The sequence below is a fragment of the Rutilus rutilus genome (genome assembly GCF_951802725.1).
Source record: "Rutilus rutilus genome assembly, chromosome: 25".
NCBI classification, from domain to species: domain Eukaryota; kingdom Metazoa; phylum Chordata; class Actinopteri; order Cypriniformes; family Leuciscidae; genus Rutilus; species Rutilus rutilus.
In genome coordinates this window covers 22318646-22331162 of record NC_140229.1, presented here as the reverse complement: position 1 = coordinate 22331162, position 12517 = coordinate 22318646, and the positions used below count along the sequence as shown (strand labels likewise).

The 12517-nt window shown below is 36.3% G+C and overlaps 1 protein-coding gene across 2 annotated transcripts in view; it reads left to right on the top strand.

Moving 5' to 3' along the window:
- Positions 1–12517, top strand: part of LOC311285100 (actinia tenebrosa protease inhibitors-like) — a 32373-nt gene that overhangs the window by 15262 nt on the left and 4594 nt on the right. For both annotated transcript variants that reach the window (XM_084400557.1, XM_084400556.1), the window contains 4 exons: positions 3636–3773; positions 3872–4021; positions 6068–6244; positions 10068–10241. In XM_084400557.1, the coding sequence (XP_084256683.1) occupies positions 3636–3773; positions 3872–4021; positions 6068–6244; positions 10068–10241 (639 nt within the window). The remainder of the gene's footprint in view (positions 1–3635; positions 3774–3871; positions 4022–6067; positions 6245–10067; positions 10242–12517) is intronic.

Here is a 12517-nt window from a genome sequence, read left to right as displayed (position 1 = left end):
AATCACAGGTCGTGCACACGCTACAGATCCCCTCTCCCTCGCGCAGACGCGCGCTCATTACAATATCACATGCACACGACACGCCTGAAGTTCGCCTGAAGATTGTACGAAGCGTGATGGCGGAGATAAAATCTACTAACAAGCTTCCAATTCCTCGGTTATTGCTTTCTATGGATAGATTAGCCAGGGCAGCCTACCTCCGAGTCCATGGTGTTGATCGATGCTGAAGAGACAGAAAATCTGGTGCACACGCACTGACGATGGGCGGGTGCTCGTTGGTAGTGGGGGAGGGGCATGAGAGTTGTAAACATTCAAAATTTTGGCTAAGTCCACTCAATCTGCCAGACTTGCCGACTGCAGCTTTAATGGTTTATCTTCTTCAGTACAGTAAATTTCCCCACTGAAATAAAGATATGGTAGCCAATTGAATGATAGCACAGAAGAGCAAAGTTTGTTTACAATATGAATTGTGATGTGAAACATTTTGTTGTACTTGATTGTTATATATATAGTGTCTACATGTAACTAAAGGTCAGAATATATACACTCACCTAAAGGATTATTAGGAACACCATACTAATACTGTGTTTGACCCCCTTTCACCTTCAGAACTGCCTTAATTCTACGTGGCATTGATTCAACAAGGTTCCACCACATCCCAAAGATGCTCTATTGGGTTGAGATCTGGTGACTGTGGGGGCCATTTTAGTACAGTGAACTCATTGTCATGTTCAAGAAACCAATTTGAAATGATTCGAGCTTTGTGACATGGTGCATTATCCTGCTGGAAGTAGCCATCAGAGGATGGGTACATGGTGGTCATAAAGGGATGGACATGGTCAGAAACAATGCTCATGTAGGCCGTGGCATTTAAACGATGCCCAATTGGCACTAAGGGGCCTAAAGTGTGCCAAGAAAACATCCCCCACACCATTACACCACCACCATCAGCCTGCACAGTGGTAACAAGGCATGATGGATCCATGTTCTCATTCTGTTTACGCCAAATTCTGACTCTACCATCTGAATGTCTCAACAGAAATCGAGACTCATCAGACCAGGCAACATTTTTCCAGTCTTCAACTGTCCAATTTTGGTGAGCTCGTGCAAATTGTAGCCTCTTTTTCCTATTTGTAGTGGAGATGAGTGGTACCCGGTGGGGTCTTCTACTGTTGTAGCCCATCCGCCTCAAGGTTGTGCGTGTTGTGGCTTCACAAATGCTTTGCTGCATACCTTGGTTGTAACGAGTGGTTATTTCAGTCAAAGTTGCTCTTCTATCAGCTTGAATCAGTCGGCCCATTCTCCTCTGACCTCTAGCATCAACAAGGCATTTTCGCCCACAGGATTGCCGCATACTGGATGTTTTTCCCTTTTCACACCATTCTTTGTAAACCCTAGAAATGGTTGTGCGTGAAAATCCCAGTAACTGAGCAGATTGTGAAATACTCAGACCGGCCCGTCTGGCACCAACAACCATGCCACGCTCAAAATTGCTTAAATCACCTTTCTTTCCCATTCTGACATTCAGTTTGGAGTTCAGGAGATTGTCTTGACCAGGACCACACCCCTAAATGCATTGAAGCAACTGCCATGTGATTGGTTGATTAGATCATTTCATTAATGAGAAATTGAACAGGTGTTCCTAATAATCCTTTAGGTGAGTGTATTTATTCCTTATACATATTAGTATTGCTTTTTTTAGGTTTTTGATAACTTTTGTAAAAGTGAACTAATAAAAAAATAAAATAGAGCAGATACATTTAGGGCAGAACAGGGAAGACTGAAACAGAGACAAAACAGAGTTATGTAAACATGTCCAAGATGATATTAATAGTCAGTCTTTTCCTTGGGAATATTCCTTCATTGTATTTTCAGAATCATCTAAACCGAGTGAGTATGTTATAACTGCTATATTTAAAATATAATGTTGTTTTTTCTTTATTGATTAGATATGACATTATGTTGCCTTTACAAAACATGTATAACAAAAAGTATTTAAAAAAACACATGGTTTACCAAAGTAATTTCTTAACTTAAATCAGGGTAGGGTACGTCATCTTTTTATTAATTTCCTCCCCATTTTGTGGTTTTATATACAAATTTTAAAACTACGGAAGTAATGTGGTTGTACAACTTTTAAGATGTTAAAATATAATATGTTAACATACACGGGGCCTAAAAAGTCTGGCCACAGTTTATTTCATCAGAAGAGGTGACCATTCAGTACTACTCAGGAAATTGTGAAGTTCTTCAGCAACCTGTCGCTGAGAAAGTTGACAAAATGTTCAGACGATTGCTTTCCAAAATGTCTGATCTGCCATGATGTGTACACGCAACATGAGCTTAGGCTACAACCTTTTCTGTTTAGTTTTTTATACAAATTACTGAATTAAAATAGTCTAAGAATTCTTATGCAAGACATGAGTTTACTTTTAATTTGAATCAGTAAGATTGAATAAAATAGTGTTTCTGACAAAAAAAACACAAACATTTCCTGTTTGTACACGTGTCTGTCTGGTCCTCTGGAGCCTCATTTATAACTGTTGCGTACCACAAAACAGGCCATCCAAAACATAAGCATGCTATCCAAATGCCATTCTTCTAATTTGGCTCTTCAGCTATCAGGTTGACCATAAGCTACAGTTAGCATTTTAATATGGTTACACTCACACTGAAGGCTCTCCTCTGCAGTTTGGTGAGTCAGGGTCAACTGCATGGCGCAAGCTGCAAACAGTGGCATTTTTCACCTACACTTCTGAACCAGCTGTTTCCCCATAGACATTAGATTTCTGCTGTTTTTGTTCTTCTGGCTCTGCACTGCTGTTGCTGTTTCTTCAGGGGCATGGCCCTGAAATCGCTGCTTGCAGTTTTGTACTTTGTACTTGTCCCTTTACCCCTTTAACAATGATGTACTATTAAGCACGGGGGATAATAACTTATTTATTGAAGTATTACCTTACAAGCCACTTTTGTTAAAAAAAGAAAAATGGATTGCATGAGTTTAATGAGTTCTGTCTGTTTTGCTTTTTTTTTGTGTGTGTATTAAAATGCTTAATGTAACTGTTCAACATAATTATGCCACAAAATATGAATCGCCGTCCATGTTTTATATTAGCATTACAATAGTAGTGGTAGGTTCTGTGTTGTAATGGCACTTTGTAACAATTTAGGGATAAATGGTAGATTTCTAAACTAATTTGACTTTGACTCGATGCAGATATATGTGTGGCTGTTATACTTCAGTTTGATACACGCATTACAAATTCCCCAATGATCGTCTTTAGTTATCTTCTGTATAGTGGCCAGTTGGTGCCTGGTGAAACTAAATTGCGTTTCTGTTTCTGATAAAGACTGCTCTAAAGGACACGAATGCAATGATTTGATTGTGGAACTGATTTGATTGTCTCCCTGCATTCAGCCATTTTCATTAAATAGTGGATGTCAGAGGTCCTCCAAAAGAAACACTGAAAAAAATGTTGCTGTTGAGTTTCACAAGAAAATGCAAGTGATACATTAAATTAAATGTGAAACTTTGAAGGAGACAGACTGAATTTTTTCATGGTAACAGAAAATTATTGAATGGTGGAGACATACAGCATTCAGTAATTATGGTTTGTCATGTGTTTGAATAACAGTAAAGCCAGGAGTGTGTCCAAGCACAGACGGAATGATAGGATTGTGTGCTGAATCTTGTTTCGGTGACGATGACTGTCCGGGGGATGCGAAATGCTGCAGTAATGGATGTGGACATTACTGTACAGCTCCATATAAACGTAAATATGTATTATAGTGTGGATCAGCTTTTTTTTATTTTATCAAAATGCATAGTCATTCAACATTCACTGATATGCTGTTATATAATGCATCACAGGGAAACCAAAGCCCGGAGTTTGTCCAATAACAACCCTTGAAGTATCAGAGGAATTGTGTGTTGAGTCGTGTTCCCATGACAGTGACTGTCCTAAAGATGAGAAATGCTGCAGTAATGGATGTGGACATCAGTGTACAGCTCTATATAAAGGTATATTAGTGTGTGGATCAGCTTTTTTCTTTCAAAATGCAGGGAGTCATTCAACATTCACTAATATGCCATTATACAAACCTGTTACGAGACCATCAAATAAACTGAAATGGTACAACAGTGCATATCAACTTAATTTAATGAAATATAATGATTTGACATAAACAGAGCATGGTAGTAAGAAAGTAACTTAAAAAAAAAAAAAAAAAAAAACCCTGACCACACATCTACAAGACAAGTGAAACTTGCCTACCTCCCAACCAAAACAAAAGACAAGTTTGTTGTGAGTCTTAAGGGTCCTCTAACTGCTACACTAAACTAACATTAAACTAAACAACGTGAAAACCCATCACCAAAATACCACCAGCTCTTAATATAAACTAAAAATAACACAAGTCAATCCCATACCGGGAACATGCTTGTCAAACAAAATCGTTACATCAGTACAAAAACCTCAACAAAGAACATAACGAGCCGTGCCAGAGAGACATGGAGCTGCGTTGGTTTGCTTTATCGCAGGGGTGTCAAACTCAGTTCCTGGAGGGCCACAGCCCTGCAGAGTTTAGCTTCAACCCTAATTAAACACACCTGACCAGCTGATCAAGTCCTTCAGGTGTGAGTAGGGTTGGAATAAAACTGTGTACGGCTGTGGCCCTCCAGGAACTGAGTTTGACACCTGTGCTTTATCAGAACCATGATGTGATTGTCCATGCCATGTGGCTCTTCAGCAATCAGGTTGACCATAAGCTACATTTAGCATTTTAATATGGTTACACTCACACTGAAGGTAGTGGTGGGCAGATCGAGGCTTTGTGAATCAATGAAACTGTTGAAGCAAATGTGCCATATTGTGTCGAGGCTTCGAAACAATCCGACACCCGCCTCAACAGGTTTGCACTGCACAACACCAGGAAGATCAGGCCTTTCCTAACAGAGCATGCAACACAGCTTCTCTTCTCGTCCAGGCCCTGGTCATTTCTAGGCTTGACTACTGCAATGCTCTTATGGCTGGACTTCCATCATGTGCAACTAAACCTCTACAAATGATTCAGAATGCTGCAGCTCGTCTTGTCTTCAACGAGCCCAAGAGGGCCCACGTCACTCCTCTGTTCATCTCCCTGCACTGGCTACCACTCGCTGCTCGCATCAATTTCAAGGCATTGACACTTGCTTACAGATCTATCACAGGCTCAGCTCCCTCCTACTTTCACTCACTCCTACGAGTCTACACCCCTACCAGAAGCATACGATCGGTCAACGAGCGACGTCTTGTGGTTCCATCACAGAGAGCCACAAAATCACTTTCCAGAACATTCTCATTCACGGTTCCATGCTGGTGGAATGCTCTTCCCACCCTGATCCGGAATGCAGAATCCCTGACAACTTTCAAAAGACAGCTGAAAACCCATCTCTTCCATGAGCACTTAACCTCATAAAAAAAAATCTCCTTTTTCCTTTAAATCCTCACTTATCGGGCTTATGCTACTCTGAACAATTCCTGAACTTAGTATTTTGAGCACTTCTTGCGTTGTTTCTTGCCTCTTCACTATGACTCGCTTAATTTAGTCCTAATTTGTAAGTCGCTTTGGACAAAAGCATCTGCAAAATGACTAAATGTAAATGTGTGTGTGTGTGCTTTATATGATTGAGGACACAAATTTGCATAATGACATGGGTATTACACTGGTATTACAGCATAAACATGGTTAAAGAGGACATTTCCTGAGTCCTTGTAATTAAAATGGCTTAAAAAAACATACTAAACAATGTTTTATCAAAAATGTAAAAATGCAGAGTTTTCTGAGATGGGTAGGGTGAGGTTTAGGGGAGATAATATACAGTCTGTACAGTATAAAAACCATTACACCTATGGAAAGTCCTCATAATGATAGGTGCCAACGTGTGTGTGTGTGTGTGTGTGTGTGACCGTTATTTTTGTGTGTGTGATTCAAAGATGGATTACGGCCCAGCTGAGTGGCCCATAGTGACCCAGCACACACTTCATCTTGGTGTGATCCTAATACATAGTGTATTTTGTCCATCTAGATGCCTGTAGACTGCCTATGGACACTGGTCCTTGTAAAGCAGCCATACCCATGTGGGGCTTCGATTCTTCTGCGGGAAAGTGTGTGCCCTTCACATATGGAGGCTGCTTGGGCAATGACAACAAGTTCTACAGCCAGAAGGAGTGTGAGGAGTATTGCGGAGTCACGATGAGAAGAGGTAGGACACACACATTAATTCCATGTAGAGCGAAATGACAGAAAGCACTCTGAATCTTCTCTCGATGTTTTAAAATGTCTGTAAATGGTTTTTTTTTTTTTTTTTTTTTTTTTTGTAAACGCAACCTCTGAATTGGGTGCTGGTTTAAAGTCAGTATTTGTGTGGGAAGGTTGCCATGATGAGAATTAGATTTCTAAAATTGATGTACCATATAAATAAAAAAATATATTTGTACAATAAAACAATCAAAATGTATCATAGCATCTCTTACATATGATGCAAAAATATAATTATCAGTTGGTTTAATGGTTTATCTTCTTCAGTACAGTAAATTTCCCCACTGAAATAAAGATATGGTAGCCAATTGAATGATAGCACAGAAGAGCAAAGTTTGTTTACAATATGAATTGTGATGTGAAACATTTATTTTGTTGTACTTGATTGTTATATATATATATATATATATATATATATATATATATATAGTGATATATATATATATATATATATATATATATATATATATATATATATATATATATATATATAGTGATATATATATATATATATATATATATATATATATATAGTGATATATATATATATATATATATATATATATATATATATATATATATAGTTATATATATATATATATAGTTATATATATATATATATATAGTTATATATATATATAGTTATATATAGTTAGATATAGATATAGATATAGATATATATATATAGATATAGATATAGATATATATATATATAGATATAGTTATATATATATATATATATATATATATATATATATATATATATAGTTATATATATATATATAGTTATATATATATATATATATATATAGTTATATATATATATATATATATATAGTTATATATATATATATAGTTATATATAGTTATATATAGATATAGATATAGATATATATATATATATATTTAGATATAGTTATATATATATATATATATATATATATATAGTTATATATATATATATATAATGTCTACATGTAACTAAAGGTCAGAATATATATTTATTCCTTATACATATTAGTATTGCTTATTTTAGGTTTTTGATAACTTTTATGTAAAAGTGAACCGTAATAAAAAATAAAATAGAGCAGATACATTAGGGCAGAACAGGGAAGACTGAAACAGACACAAAACAAGTGAGTAATGTAAACATGTCCAAGATGATATTAATAGTCAGTCTTTTCCTTGGGAATATTCCTTCATTTGTATTTTCAGAATCATCTAAACCGAGTGAGTATGTTATAACTGCTATATTTAAAATATAATGTTGTTTTTTCTTTATTGATTAGATATGACATTTATGCTGCCTTTACAAAACATGTATAACAAAAAGTATTTAAAAAAACAAACATATGGTTTACCAAAGTAATTTCTTAACGACTTAAATCAGGGTAGGGTACGTCATCTTTTTATTAATTTCCTCCCCATTTTGTGTTTTTTTGTACAAATTTCAAACTACGGAAGTAATGTGGTTGTACAACTTTTAAGATGTTAAAATATAGTATGTTAACATATACAGGGCCTAAAAAGTCTGGCCACAGAGTTTATTTCATCAGAAGAGGTGACCATTCAGTACTACTCAGGAAATTGTGAAGTTCTTCAGCAACCTGTCGCTGAGAAAGTTGACAAAATGTTCAGACGATTGCTTTCCAAAATGTCTGATCTGCCATGATGTGTACACGCAACATGAGCTTAGGCTACAACCTTTTCTGTTTAGTTTTTTATACAAATTACTGAATTAAAATAGTCTAAGAATTCTGCAAGACATATGAGTTTACTTTTAATTTTAATCAGTAAGACTGAATAAAATAGTGTTTCTGACAAAAAAACCCAACATTTCCTGTTTGTATACGTGTCTGTCTGGTCCTCTGGGGCCTCATTTATAACTGTTGCGTACGCACAAAACAGGCCCTAAAAGAGGCGTACGCCACATCCGACGCATAAATTGTGCTTTTGTATTGTGCTGCACGCAAACTCTGACCCATGCTTACGAACGTTTAGCAGACGGAGCAGCCCAGCAAACAGAACGCTGGCACGATAACGTACCCAACCTTCTAACAACGTTTTAACACTAGGGTTGGGTATCGATTCAGATGTTACAATTCGATGTGATTGGCCATGCCAAATTTGGCAACAGCACAACAGGTCATGAGATCTGGAAAATGGCTATTATTGCCAATAACTTAACAGTTTGTCAAAAAATCATGTCTATGGATTCCTTGTGTCATGCTGAATTTGTGGATACAGAGTTTCACAATATTGGATTTTGACATAAATTTTTTTTTTTTTTTAAGAACTAAAGTTCCTGAGATATTTGTCTCCAAAGTTGACCTTGCCTGTATTTGTTGCCTTATGTTAGTTAGCTTAGCATGCTACTTGGTAAGCATGCTGTCCAAATGCCATTCTTCTAATGTGGCTCTTCAGCTATCAGGTTGACCATAAGCTACATTTAGCATTTTAATATGGTTACACTCACACTGAAGGTAGTGGTGGGCAGATCGAGGCTTTGTGAAACAATGAAACTTATGAAGCAAATGTACCATATTGTGTCGAGGCTTCGAAACAATCCGACACCCGCCTCAACAGGTTTGCACTGCACAACACCAGGAAGATCAGGCCTTTCCTAACTGAGCATGCAACACAGCTTCTCGTCCAGGCCCTGGTCACTTCTAGGCTTGACTACTGCAATGCTCTTATGGCTGGACTTCCATCATGTGCAACTAAACCTCTACAAATGATTCAGAATGCTGCAGCTCGTCTTGTCTTCAACGAGCCCAAGAGGGCTCACGTCACTCCTCTGTTCATCTCCCTGCACTGGCTACCACTCGCTGCTCGCATCAAGTTCAAGGCATTGACGCTTGCTTACAGATCTATCACAGGCTCAGCTCCCTCCTACTTTCACTCACTCCTACGAGTCTACACCCCTACCAGAAGCCTACGATTGGTCAACGAGCGACGTCTCGTGGTTCCATCACAGAGAGCCACAAAATCACTTTCCAGAACATTCTCATTCACAGTTCCATGCTGGTGAAACGCTCTTCCCACCCTGATCCGGAATGCAGAATCCCTGACAACATTCAAAAGACAGCTGAAAACCCATCTCTTCCGTGAGCACTTAACCTCAAAAAAAAAAAAAATCTCCTTTTTCCTTTAAATCCTCACTTATCGGGCTTATGCTACTCTGAACAATGCCTGAACTTAGTATTTTGAGCACTTCTTGCGTTGTTTCTTGCCTCTTCACTATGACTCGCTTAATTTAGTCCTAATTTGTAAGTCGCTTTGGACAAAAGCATCTGCAAAATGACCGTGCGTGCGTGCGTGCGTGATGACACAAATTTGCATAATGACATGGGTATTAAACTGGTATCACAGCATAAACATGGTTAAAGAGGACATTTCCTGAGTCCTTGTAATTAAATGGCTTAAAAAAAAACATACTAAACAATGTTTTATCAAAAATGTAAAAATGCATAAAGTTTTCTGAGATGAGTAGGGTGAGGTTTTGGGGAGATAATATACAGGTAATACAGTGTAAAAACCATTACACCAATGGAAAGTCCTCATAAGGTGCCAGCGTGTGTGTGTGTGTGTGTCTGTGTCTGTGTCTGTGTCTGTGTCTGTGTCTGTGTCTGTGTGTGTGTCCGTTGGTTTTTTTGTGTGTGATTCAAAGATCAATTACAGCCCAGCTGAGTGGCCCATACTGACCCAGCACACACTTCATCTTGGTGCGGTCCTCCTAATATATAGAGTGTATTTTGTCCATCTAGATACCTGTAGACTGCCTATGGACACTGGTCCTTGTAAAGCAGACATACCCATGTGGGCCTTCGATTCTTCTGCGGGAAAGTGTGTGCCCTTCATATATGGAGGCTGCTTGGGCAATGACAACAAGTTCAACAGCAAGAAGGAGTGTGCGGAGTATTGCGGAGTCATGAGAAGAGGTAGGACACACACATTAATTCCATGTAGGGGAATGCAGTAGAGCGAAATGACAGAAAGCATTCTGAATCTTCTCTAAATGTTTTAAAAAGTCTGTAAATGGTGGAATTTTTTTTGTAAACGCAACCTCTGAATTGGGTGCTGGTTTAAAGTCAGTATTTGTGTGGGAAGGTTGCCATGATGAGAATTAGATTTCTAAATCAGTAAATTTACATTTATAAATCCCCCTTTTTTTGGCACATAGAACTAATCTTGTACGCAAGTTACTTGATATTGATGTACCATATAAATATAAAAATATATGTACAATAAAACAATCAATTTATCATAGCATCTCTTACATATGATGCAAAAATATAATTATCAGTTGGTTTAATGGTTTATCTTCTTCAGTACAGTAAATTTCCCCACTGAAATAAAGATATGGTAGCCAATTGAATGATTGCACAGAAGTGCAAAGTTTGTTTACAATATGAATTGTGATGTGAAACATTTTTGTTGTACTTGATTGTTATATATAGTGTCTACATGTAACTAAAGGTCAGAATATATATATTTATTCCTTATACATATTAGTATTGCTTATTTTAGGTTTTTGATAACTTATGTAAAAGTGAACTGTAATAAAAAATTAAATAGAGCAGATACATTAGGGCAGAACAGGGAAGACTGAAACAGACACAAAACAAGTGAGTAATGTAAACATGTCCAAGATGATATTAATAGTCAGTCTTTTCCTTGGGAATATTCCTTCATTTGTATTTTCAGAATCATCTAAACCGAGTGAGTATGTTATAACTGCTATATTTAAAATATAATGTTGTTTTTTCTTTATTGATTAGATATGACATTATGTTGCCTTTACAAAACATATGACAAAAAGTATTTAAAAAAAACACATGGTTTACCAAAGTAATTTCTTAACGACTTAAATCAGGGTAGGGTACGTCATCTTTTTATTAATTTCCTCCATTTTGTGGTTTTATATACAAATTTTAAAACTACGGAAGTAATGTGGTTGTACAACTTTTAAGATGTTAAAATATAATATGTTAACATACACAGGGCCTAAAAAGTCTGGCCAGAGTTTATTTCATCAGAAGAGGTGACCATTCAGTACTACTCAGGAAATTGCGAAGTTCTTCAGCAACCTGTCGCTGAGAAGTTGACAATGTTCAGACGATTGCTTTCCAAAATGTCTGATCTGCCATGATGTGTACACGCAACATGAGCTTAGGCTACAACCTTTTCTGTTTAGTTTTTTATACAAATTACTGAATTAAAAGTCTAAGAATTCTTATGCAAGACATAATCTTAATCAGTAAGATTGAATAAAAAAAAAAAAAAAAATCCTGTTTGTATACGTGTCTGTCTGGTCCTCTGGGGCCTCATTTATAATTGTTGCGTATGCACAAAACAGGCCCTAAAAGAGGCGTACGCCACTCCCGACGCATAAATTGTGATTTTGTAAAAACGATTTCGATTCTAAATTCGATTTCAATTCGACTCAATAAATATATATATATATATATATATATATATATATATATATATATATATATATATATATATATATATATATATTTAATACAAAACCTATATTTATAAGAAAAAAGAAAAGTGAACATAAGTTTACAAGTGGTTAACTGATAAAAATAAATTAAGAGCTACAAACCTGTATATTAAACTCTCTTTATTTTAGGTACACTTGAGTACATTAAAACAGAACCAAAGTCTATATTTCAAATGCATAGACAGGATTTTGATGCAAGATGAAAAATTTATGCTGAAAATTGGACAAGTCAGAACAGTCACATGCCTTGATCAAACAGGTTAACAATCCTCACATAAACCCATATAAAAAAAAAAATATAAAAAAAAAACCTGCCATATCATTTTTACCTGTGCCCTTCCTGTCTCTAACAGGTAGGACATATACAGAAATTGAATAAAGTTATCAAACAGTCTGCGCTGCATTAATTATAAATTATATATAGACTAATCCTTATTAAAGTTACAAAAGTTCTATAGTCAACAGCAGTGAGTGTCTGTTTTCTCTTTACCCTTTGTTCTTTGATTAACTTAAACGACAGAGGTAATTAGTAGGGGTGGTTAATCTGTCTGATTTCCCGATTCGATTCGATTACGATTATTGAAGTCCCGATTCGATTACAGTCGATTTTCGATTATTAACGATTCTCGATTAGCGATTATTGATTTTCCAGTTCACAACAGTAAACGAAAATACACTACAAAGTGATTGCAGTATTAAAAAAAG